Source organism: Ambystoma mexicanum, chromosome 9, assembly GCF_040938575.1.
Source record: "Ambystoma mexicanum isolate Mex_15411 chromosome 9, UKY_AmexF1_1, whole genome shotgun sequence".
Classification (NCBI taxonomy): domain Eukaryota; kingdom Metazoa; phylum Chordata; class Amphibia; order Caudata; family Ambystomatidae; genus Ambystoma; species Ambystoma mexicanum.
Genome location: NC_090931.1, coordinates 1,327,230,518 through 1,327,246,142, shown reverse-complemented (window position 1 = coordinate 1,327,246,142; position 15,625 = coordinate 1,327,230,518). Strand labels below are relative to the sequence as shown.

The 15,625-nt window shown below is 45.0% G+C and overlaps 1 protein-coding gene across 2 annotated transcripts in view; it reads right to left on the bottom strand.

Annotated features, from left to right (window-relative positions):
• TFCP2L1 (transcription factor CP2 like 1) overlaps positions 1-15,625 on the bottom strand; it is a 119,143-nt gene that overhangs the window by 51,053 nt on the left and 52,465 nt on the right. For both annotated transcript variants that reach the window (XM_069616736.1, XM_069616737.1), the window contains 4 exons: positions 3,824-3,930; positions 3,586-3,738; positions 2,187-2,297; positions 677-768 (listed from right to left, as the gene is read on the bottom strand). In XM_069616736.1, the coding sequence (XP_069472837.1) occupies positions 677-768; positions 2,187-2,297; positions 3,586-3,738; positions 3,824-3,930 (463 nt within the window). The remainder of the gene's footprint in view (positions 1-676; positions 769-2,186; positions 2,298-3,585; positions 3,739-3,823; positions 3,931-15,625) is intronic.

Sequence of the window (15,625 nt, the reverse complement as noted above, 5' to 3'; positions counted from 1 at the left end):
AGGCATGGCCACCACATTTAGCGATAGCAATTCAAACAGATGGAGTAGATAAACATACATTTTAAAATACTGGTACAAATGACTGCAGAGGGACAGGATGGCCAGGTGATGTACAAGGTGTTAGAGAGTAATCTGAAGAGGAAACGATGCAAGAGTGGTGCAGGGTGGGCTGGCAGCTTGGATTGATGAAAGGACGTGCCCATGAGGTGTAGCAATTTGTCTAGGTTGAAGGGAAAACACATGGTGGCAGTGTAATGAGGCCACCAGGAAAGTTAACAGATTAAATTAATAAAAGAGAACGTTCATTACCAGTCACTGTGGGGCGTGCAGGAGAGCATGTTTTAGGGGTTCAGAAAAGGGATGCGTCTAAAAGATGGTGCAAAGGTAGACTGATGCTTTGAAATTAAGCATTACAGCAATAAATGGGAATCCACTTGTCCATTGGTTTCCATAGATGCTGCAAAACAGGTTACGCTACGAGTGGCGTGGGGGCTGTAGTGTTATGTTGGGTGGGAGGTGCGTGGGATTAAACCTGAAGGAGTCTGGTGGGCAGGCCGAAAGTTACTTGTGGAGCTGGTCCAGTTGGAAACTTTTATTGGCCCAAGATGGACAGGGTAATTTTAAGGATAGCATTGATAAAAATCTCACCATACTTCTAGCTGAAGCTGTAACCTACCCATCTGGCATGGTGAAGCTGTTTGGGGAGCTGTTGTAACTCGGAGAAGGAGAATTGTTTGCTGGACAAGGCATGTCTGGCCACGGAGAGCACTGTAAACAAAGCAAATGCAATTTACAAAACGCATAACGATAGGAGCAAGACTGGTGTGAGGCAGAACGTGGTCTCCTTCAATCTTTTCTGCATTCGCAAGGCCATCACATGAAGAACACCCAAACTATAGGGATCAGTCACGAGATCAAGTCCAATTCTGATGCAAGCCAGGCACGGCAAGAGCCAGATGAACGATTCTGGGACAGTTTCACAAGGCACAGCAAATCTCACCCATGCCTTCAGTACGGGAAGCAGCTTTTCAATTCTTCCCATTTAGAAAATCCAACTAGGTTTCAAATTAGCTTGAAACGCTTCACACTATTCAGCTGCGCTAACGAATATTGCCATTCATTTAATTTAAAAAAAATGTTACTCCTACATCAGGCACGATTAGGTTGCACACCTTGCATCTCTACATACTTGGAAATGAGCAAACCATGGCTTCTCAGTAAGTGCTGGTAGTACACGCTTCGATTTGTGCCTCGTAAGCCAGAAGCAAAAAGCAAGGATTGCAGGGAGGGAGCTGCGGTAGGGGAGGCGGGGTCGATTGTTTACTTGCACGTTGTTAAATGAAGTCAGCCAAAGAGTTGGAAATACAAACATTGCCATTGCTTTGGTAAAGGTCACAATGTCCCACCAATGCCAACTGAATATGCCCAGATTCCCAGTTTGGGGATTGCCTTTATACATATTTCAATTAATGCTTTCTCACTGGAGAAAAACCAGTTTCCAATCTCCACAGTAAGAAGCTGGTTGGAGGAGGTCTGGAAAACCCAATACACATTATTTTGTGCTAATCTAGACTGAAATATGTAGGCTATAGCAATTATAAGGAAAAGCAGCCCTTGAAAAGATGGAGGCTACTTGCTATGCAGCTTAGTCAGTTGGACCAAGGAATGAGGCATGGTCGGACGGGAACATTCGCTAATGGGATTAGCTGCTTCTTGAGAAATTGCATTAGGACAAGGATCACACTTTGGTTAAGTATAAGCAAGTTTTTCCCATTACTCACTTTGTGTCAGAACAGTCAAACTAGGAAAAGGCAGCTAGACCAAACTTGGGTGAGACCCTCAGCATGGCCCCACATATGCTAATCGATCATTATTTGCCTCGGGCCTCTTGCGCAAAGACCATCCAAGAAAAAAAATGTATTTTACATGTACAAATATTGAATAGTTCTATGGTTTTCAAATCAAACACCTAGGACAACGTGTCCGGTTTAACATTTCAGTAATATTAATATGCACTTCGGTCCTTGAGCTCATGCAGCTGGGACACTGAACAGCGACAGCATTACCACTCAGTGTCCCAGAAAGATGGGCACAAGGGGGCCAAGCATTAATGGGGAAACCAGCTGAAGTCTAGACAGTACAATAGGTACTGCAGCACAAGTCAAACTGCTAAATCCAAAGCTCACCTCGGTCAAGATGGTGGTATCATACGCCGGCTGGTATTTCTCCTTCTCCTGTGCTGTCCGTTTTTCCATTTTCTCTCGATCCGTTTTCTGTTTCCGGTCTGCTCCTTTCGGCTGTATGGAAGCAACACATTAGTTGAATGCATTCCCACATCTGTAAAAAAAGGGACTGGCCCTACCATCGCCCTTTGGGTGAGGCATGTCCTGGGTGTATACAATGCCACTACGCTCCCCCCATTCGAAAGATGTTAGTCCAGGTGATTTAAATCCTGAAAAAACTTGGATCACAAAGAAAACCAGGATTGACGACCATCTCCCGAACATTAAATGTCATGTTGGCACGTATTTGGTTGGCAAACGCCTTTCTCAAATTAAAATGTGTTGAAATTACGTAGGAAACTCAGCAGTGTTAACCACAACAGTGCAAACCCAATAAATATTATTGGCTTGGTAACTCCGATGGTGGCTTTGTAATGCCCACATAGATCATTGGTAGTGCAGGAATCTGCAACCCTTGCCTCGGTAGAGGTTTTCGTCTAGAATGCCAATCAGCATAAGCCACCGTAATCAAGAGGGTGCGGGGTGAGTTAAGGTAGCAGTGATAGACCATTCTATACATCATTTCACAAGCCATGTCGAGCTGAATTTGCCGACCTGCGGCTACACATTTTATCGCTGCATAGGTACAGACAGTGGGCCGGAGCAGAGCCCCAGCAGGCTACGAAATTGTGTCCGAGACGTGCCCTGCCGGGGCTCCTTAGTCTCCTGTTAACTCTAGTCTGCTAGAACCCAATTTTATTTGTGTGAAGCCTGAAGCTCTCTTCGCTTTATTGTATCTTAGACCACCACCACACTGCCCCCCCTCCCCAAACCCAACTCCCCTCGCGCCCCGCCGTGATCAGAGATGCAGGGGTGATGATCCCTGCATCTCTAATGAATGGGATGTCTAGCAACACAATGAAAAGGCTAGTTTTTTTTTTTAATGCCTGTAGAACTCATTTTCTCATTGTGTCGCTGCACTGGCTCCTTTCGTTGGAGATGCAGGGTTCACTATCCCCCCCGTCCCCCACGCCCCACACTCAGGTGAGGGGGTGATCATCCCTGCAAATCTTGTATAAAAGGGGTGCCTGATACTCAGACAATGCAACACGTACCTTACTTGAATACTGCCACTTAGGCCACGGCCCTTTAGCAAACGTGGGGTGTGGCCCAACAGACAGCAATCGTGAGGTAAGTGTTGCCTCTGAATTGTGGTGCCGACCCTCTGCCAGGCCACGCCCCCCCCCACCCCTAGAGCCCAAGCCCGAGTTTGAAGGACTCTTAGAGCACTGGGTACAGAGCCCGTTAATCCCCATAAACCTCTGCACCCTTTTCCAAGCAGTGTTACAGACCCACGTCATACCTTAAATACTTTGATCTGGCAGCTTGCAGAATGCAAGTGTTCCGTGTACTCGCCATTTTCATTTTGTTTAAATGTGTCAATCTGAACACGGAAGGGCACCCCCTTCTCGCCTCCATGCTTCCGTGGTGTAAACTCAGTGCTAATACAATGAACCTAGTGAGACAAAAGTTACACTGATATAGATACTAGACAACGAAGCATGAATGGCCAAGATGTTTTTTGCAAACATTCATATTACCTGAATAAATGCAGAGGCTCTCTTTGAGGGGTCCCACAGAAACTCCACCGTATTTAATTGGGTTGGGCTGGCCCTGGGGTCTAAGATACCAACTGATAGTGGAATATCTGCAAGAGAAAACCCCAAAAATGTTATTACATTGAAAAACATTGCCACACATACAAGATCCGTGGAGATGTGTGAAGTCAATGTCAGCTAGTCCATTGCAAGAAATGGAGACAATTAATCAAGAGAAACCACTAACAGCAATAATGGTAGCCTAGACAGTTTTTGAACTAGTCACTACAGGGAGGGGGAGGGATCAGGGTTTTGTAATGTAAGAAAATCAACTGGAAAAGTACCTCCACCACCTGCAGTCAAGAATTCCACACAATGACTTAAAGTACATGAAGATCTAACATCCATGTTTACCAGCCGCACAATAGCGCCAGTTTCTGTAGCTGTATGGGGAAATGTATGTGGGTCGATACAATGAAAGAGAGAGTCAAAGGCTACCCTAGACATAGGCGTGACATAGGGTCACAAAAACAATGCCGCGGAGCTAGGTGGCTACTAGCTCAAAGACAAAACCCCTTCAGATGCAGGAATATCAAAGGAAGGTTTTTACACTAACAAAACATTTACAGAAAGTACAGTAGTACTAGGAATATGCATCGTTGAGCACATTGTTATCTGCACATTCGTGGGTTAGTAGGAAGATTGGCAATTTCTTTCATGTATTGCTTAAGATGACAATTGTCGACACACAGGTTGGCGTTTCTGGTTCGGTATATTGATGGCAAGGAGCAGTGGCTGTATAGAGTGGAGCAGCGCTGCTAGGTTGTAACAAACTGTGGGTCGTTACATACAATGCAACTGTGCATCACTTAATTTCTCCATCAGTGGGAACGTAATTTTGTACAGAGTTGTATAAAATTTAAGGGATGCATTATCATGCAACTGGTTCGCAACAGCACCCTGGTGCCTCCGGGTTTAGGCACTTTACAAAAGTGTAGCTGGAGTAACAGACTGCTGTAACAAGACATGCAACAGCTTGGGGAGATTTAAAGAACGGGCACAATGGAACTGTTTTGGCAGATGCCTACTTAGGAATGAGTACTTGGAAAAGCTAGGTTCTTCTGCATAGCATTCCCACCCCCAAACCCGTGCCCAGAACTTCCTGAACTCAGATTTCGGAACCACAAAATTCAAAGTGTGGTACCCTTATTGAACTAACATTAAGCTTAAAGCTGCCAACCTGGCATGGCTAGAGCTCTGCCTTTCTTTTCTTATTTACGCACCTTGGAAGTGGCCAGCACCATGTGGCTCCGTTTCTGGAGTGGCTGGCTTTCTTGTTCAGGCCGCTTTTAAAAACTAGGGTTGCTTTGAGCAGTGATCCTAAAATAAGAAGGGCTATGAAAAACAAATGCGTCTTTCTGGAATTCTCATTAAAGGTTTATTTCAGGCACACTTGAGGGTTTGAGTCACTGACTTAGTCGAACTAAACACCTCAAATTGACAACGCAGACAAAAACTTTGAAAAAGCATTTAAAGAAAAATAAGCATCCATTTCGGAAGATGTATTTTGCTTTTCTCAAGTTGCAGTTATAGCATGTTTTTCTGCTGTTGTCTCTGTAGTGACCACCACAAGACAGTCCTACTCTGTGTCCTCAATCACTTGACAAAATCCCTGACATAAAAGCTTGTGTACAGTGTAGAAAGGTTTGACCATAGTACATAAAGTGGCCATCGATTTAATTGCGCCACAATTAATGCTTTGTTGCAGTGTGTCTTTCCTAGCTCCATGGCAGGCTGTTCATGATGTATGAGGTAACAAGTGCACAAACAAAGGTGGTTCCTGGGAGTGTCTTTACCGGCCTATATCCCAGTCTTCATCTCACCAGTCTTTCACATAAGAGAAATGTCCACAACATCAGTCTTTGCCCTGCCCAAGGGCAGTCCAGCACCAAAATGCCAGGCAATTCTCTTCTGAGCAAAAGTACCAACAACTCCAGGCAAGTGTCGGCCTGGTTGGGCATCAGTGAGGTAACAAGTGCCCAGAGTACAGGCTGCTGTGCGAGTGCAGTGCTTTGCGTGTGCTACTCTCAATTCTTTAATACACACTTATGAACCCTACTAATTGAATGTATTTTGCCAATCTAAAGCCCGAAAAGTAGATTTGTGCAGGGTTTACATGTGGCCAACTTTGCACCAGACCCGCAGATGAACTGGCCTGCTGTTCAGTCTCAGTTACCAGTTTAATGGTATCCACTAGAGGGTAATTTGCTTTCTTACTGAGATCATTCAGACATGTAATTGCTAATTTTACTACAACCAGTAAGATAGCTCAGTGGGTTGAGCTCTTGCTGCTGTGCAGGTTCGAATACCGGCAAGTCCAACTCAGCCTTTCATCCAAGTACCAACACAAGTGAGGTGATATTGTATGCATGCATTTGTTTTATGTAAAGCGCATAAGAGCTATATAATAACACTATTTGGCCTTGGACGTCTGCTTACATTTACAGTGATTTGGTAATATGGGCAAAATACTGATATTAAGGATAAATATGGTGATCCATTGCTGTGTGAAATGTAGATCACATTACACTGATTTCGTGCTTGTAGTGTACTTGGGGACAATGCTAGGTGATGCCACTTCCCGTTTTGTCAAGGGGTGAAAGGTCGTGTTCCATCACTTCGTGTGATATCACTTGGGGTGGGGTCAAATTACATAACTATGTCAGGTAAAGGGTCATGTGAGGTCATATCCGCTAACCCTGGCATTTTGGTGAAATGTCATCCCTGAGCTTTGTAGGTCTAGAGCATTGGGGTGCAGTTTCCAATCATGCAGTCTGCACGCCAACATGCAGATTTTTTATGGTATTTGTACGAGCCAGTAAAGCTGACAAAGCTACATTCTACATGCTGAAAAGGAGGCGCTCATTGCATCATTATGTATCAGAATTACATAATTCACGAGCAGGAACTGGATGGTAATGATGCATACTGCAGCAATTTTAGCACTACATCCAACACATGGGGCCGCATTTTCCTTTGTTGCTGGGGTGCCATAAATGGTTGCAAAACGAGTGTTCCACCTACCTTCCCACTTTTTACATTCTGGGAAAGTTTTGGTGGGCGGGGCGCGGGCGCGAACAGAATCCTACATTAATCATGCATCCCCTACACTGCCTGAAACTATCACATGGTTTTATACCATCCATATGGTCATGCTCTAGTAAAACCAATGGATTCTATGGAATCCTCCTGTGGCTAAAAGCAAGTGGTTCCTAGGTCCATTCTAAATACCTCCCATAAATTGTGCTTGTGGGGGGCATTTAGATTTACTTGAAAGTACAAAACAAAAACGTTTTCTTGCGATTGTTTAGAGGAGACTATATTGTACAGTCAGTGGCATGCAATAGAGTTCGTGCAACATGAGCCTTAAGGGACTGAGTTGGCAAATGAACCATTGCAGAAGCACAGCAGAATTATTTTACAAAATTATGCATGGTGTGTGATGTGTTAGCAACAAACCACCATAAACCCATACAAGTTCAGGTTACTACTTTTGACGAAGCAACTAGTCAACCCCCTCCATCACAAACGTTCCACACTCAAATATATTGGGAAACAACGCCAGCATGCAAGAACATAGGTCTGACAAAGCCCAGAACGCACATCCATTAGGCAAATAAGGCTAGGAGGTGCAGTACAATTAGTGGTCACAGCCATTACCATATCAATCAATGACAGGTGTGCAAATCAATTCACCAAGCATAAATCGCCAACAGAATCCACAACTACGGCCAAACGGCCACTGCAAATTTAAAACCGCTACCCTCGACAATTGGGGTCCAATGTCTTAACACAAAATGCAAAGTGGCACAAAAGGTGGAGAGCCTTTTGGAGTCGAGCTACCTAGCTCCATACAAAAGGCACTACTTCAACCTGGAAGGAGGTGGGGTTCGAAATAAGTGGCATGTTTAATGCCACATGCGCACACAACCCGGAATGCAAGAAATTCGGATTATGGAATCATATGTGAAAGACCAATGAGCTGTACAAAGGAATACAACACCAGCAAATGTGTTCAAACTTTAACACAACGCGGTCTATCATGGAAAGGTCATAATGGGCACAAATTGACCACAAGTCAACAATTCCACTGCACCCTGCATTGTTACATGGAGGAACAAAATTGCACGAACAAAAAAAACCGTTGATAGTGGTCACTGCAGTTGATACAATTCCCTTGGCGATAAAAGCAAGTAGAAAAAGGCGAGAATGCAAAGGCATTAAGATCCAAGAGTCACCTATTGCCAATTGACCTCATCACCCACCCCGAGATTTTACAAGCAGAGCCCACCTTATTTTAGGAACTGCAGCAGTATTATACTTGTCACTCGCATTACATTCAGAATGACTGTATACTTGGACTCTCGACAGTTTAGATTCATTCCAGGCAGTAAAGGAATAGATATGCCGCTAACCTCTGGCAGAAGCTTGAGTGCAAGCCCTGGGTGGTCATTTTACACAACTAAAACACGTAACCATTACAAATCACCAAGAAATTAACTACTCTGAATGAGCAGTGTCAAATACAACCAGCGTAGCTGCACTCATTTAAGACGCGGACTAGGCATCCGTAGCATTTGCCCAATAAAGTAATGAGCATAAATCTGGTTTTGGGTGAACATTCTTCAGGACAGAAGTGTTTGGTAAAGTACCTTCTATTGACTGAGGGGCAGTGTCTAGTGATTTCATGGGGAGGAGGGGTAGAAAAAAAAAACAGAACTCTGCAACAGATAGATGTGGTCAGTGACAAATCATATGCTGTGCAGGGAAAAAATATATATATATAAATAATTGCAGCAGAAAACCTAAATTAGTGAAGGGGGACTATTAATGGTTCTTCTATTAATGGTTCTTCTGCAAAGTACACCAAAGGGATGTTGCACTAGAAAGTATCTCCCTAAACCAGGGGGCAAGTCAGTCCTCAAGAGCCAAGCCTACTCCAGGTTCAAGGAACCCAAACGGGGTCTGCCCTTTTTGTAACCTTGCTGCGCACTGGGCAGCCATTGTATCGCATTCTACTGTGCTTGAAGTTTGCCATTTTGTTGAACCTTGCTGCACAGTTTGGACTGAATTTTGCTGTGCACGCAGATTTGTTATTGTGCTGAACGTTACTGCGTTTGATATTGGGTTTAACCCATCCGCGCTCATAGGTTTACCATGGAGTCGAACCTTGCTGTGCTCATTAGTTTGCCATTGTGCTGACCGCTGCTGTGCTCCCTTGCTCCCAATGGTGTTGAATTCTGCTGTACACTGAAGCATACCATTGTTTTCTACTGTACCAATCAGGTAAGGTGGTAAGAATTGCAAGCACATCCCTCACTGGGCTCCTGAAATCCTGCCACTAATCCAGACTACCATTTGCGGCCTACCATTGTGCCGACCTCTACTGCATAGGACCCTTGCCCTAAATTGTGCTGCACTTTGCGGTTTCCATTGCATCAAATCCTGCCCCCTTAGCAATCTTTCCACCTGCTTTAAATCTTGCTGCACTCTGAAGTTTGCCATTGTGCTGAACCCTACGGAATAAGAACTGTCCCACAGATGACATTTTTGCAGTGCTCTGCGATAGCACAGAACCCAACTACACTAAGCAGGCCAGGGTGTTGAACCAAACTACCCTGTGAACGTTTACCATTGTTATGAAGCCTGCCACTCAAATTCTGCTAAAGCTTACTGAACTTCGTAAGCTACCATTGTGCCGAATCTTGCTGCCCCATCAAGTCTGCCACAGCTACACTGGCTTGCCTCTGCGTTGAGACGGAATGCCGGTGAATTTTGCTGCTGTTCTAAATCCTGCTATCTTTTCAGTTTTTTGCCACAGTGTGAAACCGACCTTCACTCCAAAGTCTAGTACCACCTTAAACCCCCACTGCCCTTTGACTGTCACCTCTGAATTAACCTAGATTACACCACTACCGAATTTGTCACACTCAAGGTATCAAAACAGGCAATGCTGAATCCAGGCAAAAAATTAAGCTAATACTACCTCGAATCAGAACAGGACTCAGTGAGAAAAGACTTCTGCATATCAAAAGCTACCCAACACCAATGAAGTAACAAACCCAGGAGGGCACCCATGCCTGCAATAAACCCCAAACCAAAAACTGGTGGAAAAGCAAGTCAAATCAACCCTACAGACTGGACCACAGACCATACTACCAACCCCAAGAAAGCAAGCAACTACAGGAGGGCACCTGCCCCGGGAACACACCACAAATCCGTCGGCAAAGCAAGCCACGCAATTAAGACAAGAGTCAGGGAGCTTTCAAGCTCCAGGGAATCCCATAACACTGCACAACTCGGGACCCACCTGATCAAAATAAAAAAAAAAAAAGCAACCACAAGACCACATTGCGAAGTAAGACCGCCCATCCCAATACCTCAGCGAGACAAGCGTCACTTACCAACCCAAGAACAAAATTCTAGGCGGGCACCTTCCCCTTGAAGAAGCATACATCAAACCCAAAACAGAGGCATAACATAACCGCAGCGAGGCAGATGCCACTCCATGTCAGCATTCCAAACTAAATGGAGACAGGCACAGGAGGGCACTCGCCCCTCGAATATATCATTACAATACCGACTACAACTCAAGGCAATCACCACTGTATACTACTGTAGACTGTCCTACAACCTACCCCCAGGAATGAAAGCTGCCCAGGAGGGCATCTGCCCCTAAACCATACCACTAATCCAAAGCCAGACCAAACATGCCATGATATAAAGGACAAAGAAACAGGAAGGAACTCGCACACTAGTGAAAAGGAAACCACCTACCAAAAAAATCACTGCAAAACCCCCCCTCCCAGCACTAAACTGATGAAGGATACAGACCAAGACAAGAACAAACACTGTATATTTCCTACTACCGCTCCACCTACAACCCACTCAATAGAAGACCAACAACCTCAAGCAAGGATGCAAACACCTTGGCCCCAATAGAGCACCAAACCGCACACACCACCACACAGAACCCAGCAACTCGATAGACCACTTTGGAAAGAGCAACAGATCCTGGCTAGAATGCTCAACCATCCACAACTCCTTACATAAGGAAAGGCTGGAAAAAGGACCACAAGGACAAACAACCTACTACAAAGAAACCCATCCCTCAATCTAATTGAGCTCCTCATAGCCCCGAACACACCATCAGCAAACATCCGCATCCAGTAGAGAACCACAGAAAGGAAAATCCGAACACCCTGACTAAGATGCAAGATCAATGGCCAAACAGAATGTAGGACCTCCTAAGCGAGGCAGCACTAACACTCACATCGCCCATTAAGCCATGCCAGACAACTGCCAACTAGCAGAGAAAACCGAAAAGGCAGTGGAATCGCCATTGCGCACTACCACACCAGTCCCCTGACATAACAGAGTAAATCTCTCCTAATCCAGCTCAACGAACAAGCCAATTTACTGTTCCTCCTGATCTGTAGACTGCCATCCTACAACCCAAATTCTGTCAAAAAGCTCACCAACTCCATCGCCAACCTTTCCACTTATGAGAAAAATTATACTGGGGGATTTCAACATCTGGTTCGAAAGAAAACCACTGCAAACTCCCTCAGCCCCCTACTGGAAACACTCCAAGCAAATAGTACAAACGCACTCTCAGTGCTGGTCACATCTTGGACACAATCTTCTGCAGAGACTACCACCAGCCCACTGGTACTGATCATATCAACTGACCACCACTAGATCCCATTCACCGTCAAACTCCCAAACCATTGCATGGGAATGCAATACTGCACGCTACAAACAAAAATAAATGGGAAGAGTCGTGATCCGGACTCCCAACAGAAGTGATGGCATTAACCAAACCTCCTCCAGTTAAACAGAATGGCTCCAACTCGACAGAGGGAAAATAAAGACACGCCCGATCAAAAAGGCCCTACACCAATTCACGCCAGCAAAACCCTTCAAAGCCACAAAAAAATAAAAAATAAATTTAAAAAAGCTACAAAATGGTTCACAGAAGATCTGAGGGAATTCCGCAACAAACTAGAATTAGAGGAACCATTACAATCAGACAAAATAAAATACCAAAGAAAAAACGAGCATACTATTCTACAAGTTCGGCAACAAACCCACAAACAATTATTCAAATATCAAAAACATCTTGTAAAATATTCCCGACAACTGATATCCCTACACAGTAATAGTACCTAAAACCTTTAAGAAAATCTTACAAGCCCCTCCCAAAAAAACAGAACCGGAAGTGCATAAAATCCGACCCAACTATATGCCTACATCAAATCTACCCTACCCAGCAAAACTATTTGAGAACCATGGTTACAAAATCCTACTCAGACATGTAGAAACCAATGTAACACTCTACCATTCCCATGTTGTATTCAATCCCCAGGAGAGGAATGAAGACAACCTAAAAATAAATGCAGACAACAGCACACGATCGGCCCCAATCCTACTGAACAGACAACACAAATTCAGAGACTGGAGAAAGCCACATTAAGGACTGACCAACAATGGCTAAAGTAAACTGGGACAAATCCACCTTATTCCCACTTAAACAAGAGGGAGACTCGATCCCGCCCCAATGTCCCTACCGGGTAGAAAGGGAACAATTCAAATACCTAGGTATTCTAATAACAAATAAGCTGACTGATTATGTGCCCAGAAACCTGTACCCAGTCATGACAAGATTTGCAGAGGATGCCCGTCACTGGTCATCCCTCCCGCTGACACTACTGGGTAGAGCTGCACTCTTCAAAATGATGACCCTACCCCGCCTACTCTACATATTACAAAATGCCCCATTACACATCCCTTCAAACATATTTAGGAAAATAGACCAGACACTCCGCAGACTGCTGTGGAATAACGGTCATCCACGCATAGCCCTAGCTACACTCCAAAGATCCATATGGGAGGGCGGAATAGGACTACCCCGAATGCAAACATACTATTGGGCCAGTCAATTGATGAAAGTGAATGACCAACTACACGGCGACACCGATGCACCACACAACAAATCTCTAGAGTCGGACACTCCTGGAAAACCCATCATGCTGTACCTTTATAAGAAAAGAGACCGCGCGGCTACTCCCAACATGCGCGCACAGCTAACACAAATCTGGACAGACGCACACAAGTTCGTGGGATGGGGCGACAAACTATCGCAGGCCCAACCTCTGTGGAACAACAAGAACCTTCCAGGTGTATACACGCTCCCCAGGTGGCCGAACTGGTCCCGGCAAGGTCCGCCCATCTTGGGAGACGTTGTGAAAGATAACACCATGGTCCCTTTTGCAGAGCTGGCTCTCCGACTTGGACTTCCCCAAACCGAACATTACCACTATGCTCAACTACAACACGCACTACGAAACATCCTCCCCGAAGTGAGCCCCCTACCGGACTTCACCCCCATTGAGAGAAATCTACTCCCGGAACCAATTACCCGGAGAGTGACATCGGTTCTATATAGTGCCATAAGTTCCTTTGGCACACCAGATCTACTGTCACTGCGGACCAAGTGGGAATCGGACGTGGGGGCCATACTGCCGGAGGAATGGGTCATGACATTGATGTTCCCTAGGGAGATAGCGATTTCATCAAGGCTTAGATTGGTTCAATTAAAGATATTACACAGAGTATACTATCCCAGGGTGGCCCTACACAGATGGGGAAGAATAGATGATCCGAACTGCCTGCGATGCAAAACGGAAGAGGGTACCTTTTTCCACATCATATGGGATTGCACACATATACAACCACTTTGGGAGGCATGCTGTGCGGAACTCTCTAGAGTTATGGGGAAAACAGTTCCCAGAAACCCTAAGCTACTACTATTGGGGATAGATGATGAAATTGACCTATCTAGATATGAAAAACTGCTCTTGTTCACCACCACCGCACTTTTGAAAAGGAACATTGCTCAAAAATGGGGCTCGGACCAAATACCGAGCTATGAACAATGGAGAACGGATGTGGATATCTGTGTCGCAACGGAATACAGAGTATACGCGGCCAGAGGATGCCCGGCAAAAGCCCTGAAAGTGTGGAGGAAATGGGAAGATGCCCAATGAGGATTATAAAACAACTGGACGCTGCCTGCGGGCTCAACTAAAGCTGTCCCCCCCCCCTTTTTTCCTTTGCAAACATATGTGTACAACATCTGAAACAGCCAGTAACCCTCTCCGGCAATGCGCATGTATTGATTGTTTACGTTGTTTATTTGTTTAACCTTGTTTTTTCCTAAAAACACCAATAAAATGTGTTATTAAAAAACAATGGCTAAAGTCTTTTCTCACTAACCAAACAAACTTACCTACCGCCATTTACATCCAACACCAAAAACATCTCAAGCAGCCTACTACAAGGATATACCCTCTCCCCACTCTTTAAACATACACATGTCCCCCACGACCGCCTACAAATACAGATGTTACCAAAAAGATACCTCAACTCCAAGACTCAAACACCCTTAGACACCTTGATGACAATGAACAAACTCAAACTAAACCGGACCACAACAGAAATAATGATCTCCTCCCAGTCAATAATGCAACAGGCACTCACTGGCCACCAGGCATGGGAACCAAAACCGGAAGCATCTGCCATATTCAAAACCTGGGAAGGCTCATGAACGGACTCTTACTAGAACCACAAGTGAGGAAATGCCTCTACCTTGTACGACCAATTAGAGGAACCCTACCCTACCCCTCTGCTACACAGAACCCTTGCAATCACCACTTTAGCATCATCAATAATTGACTATGCCAACAGCCTCTGCCTTGGAATACCAGAACGTAAAAACTCCCAACGCATCCAAAATACTGCAGCAAGGATACTGTTGAAATAAAACAGACCACAGCAGCCCTGAGAAGCACACACTGGTTCCCAAGTAAAAATACCCCCCACACCCCCTCCACCCCGCACCACCCCTCTGCATTGCTCACAAATCACTATACGGACAAGGAGCCAAATTCAACCGCGATTAACCAGGAGGGAACCCAAAATCAAGCCATGACCTCCAATCAAAAACACCACGAAAAAGGAAACTCATAGTAACTGCATTCTGTCTAATATTATCTATGGAACTCAATCCCGAAGAAAAGAATGACGAGAGATCACTTACCTTCAGAAAACTGAAAACCTTCCTAGTCAATGTACTGAGACGAGCATAAACACAGGCACCTCCCACAACTATCACAGCGGACTGAAGACAAAGGACAGTACAAGTCATGGAACCAACAAAACCACCACACTGTACTGACCAACCCGCTCCTAGCTACTCTCGAGCATACCCCACATGACCCAATCGGCCAGCCCCAACTCACAAAACTCCCCCACCAAAAGAGCAAACTGCAGCGAACAATCCAGACACTGGCCATTGCTCCTCCAGACACAATAACCCCAGTGCACACACAAAGCTGACACAGAGGCCAGTCTCTCCTGGTTCTGCAAGCATCAGAATAGTACAAACTCTATCCTAGCCTTCAGTAACCTACCCAACCTACTTTTAGATAGTTCAAGTGCATGGAGCCCATGCAAGTGGCAGCAGTCCGTGGCATAAAGTAACATAACATTTATATCTAATGATTTGGGCATGTTGTACAAAATCTAATGGGTTCAGTGCTCTTTAAGAGGGAGCCCTCACCCAACCAAAGATCTTAGCCAGCAAGACCGGTCCTCAATTCCAAAATGACAAACACAAAAGTTAAGCACCCAACTAAAATTAACGTTTTTCAAGCTAAGGACCCACAAAAAAAGGTATATGGT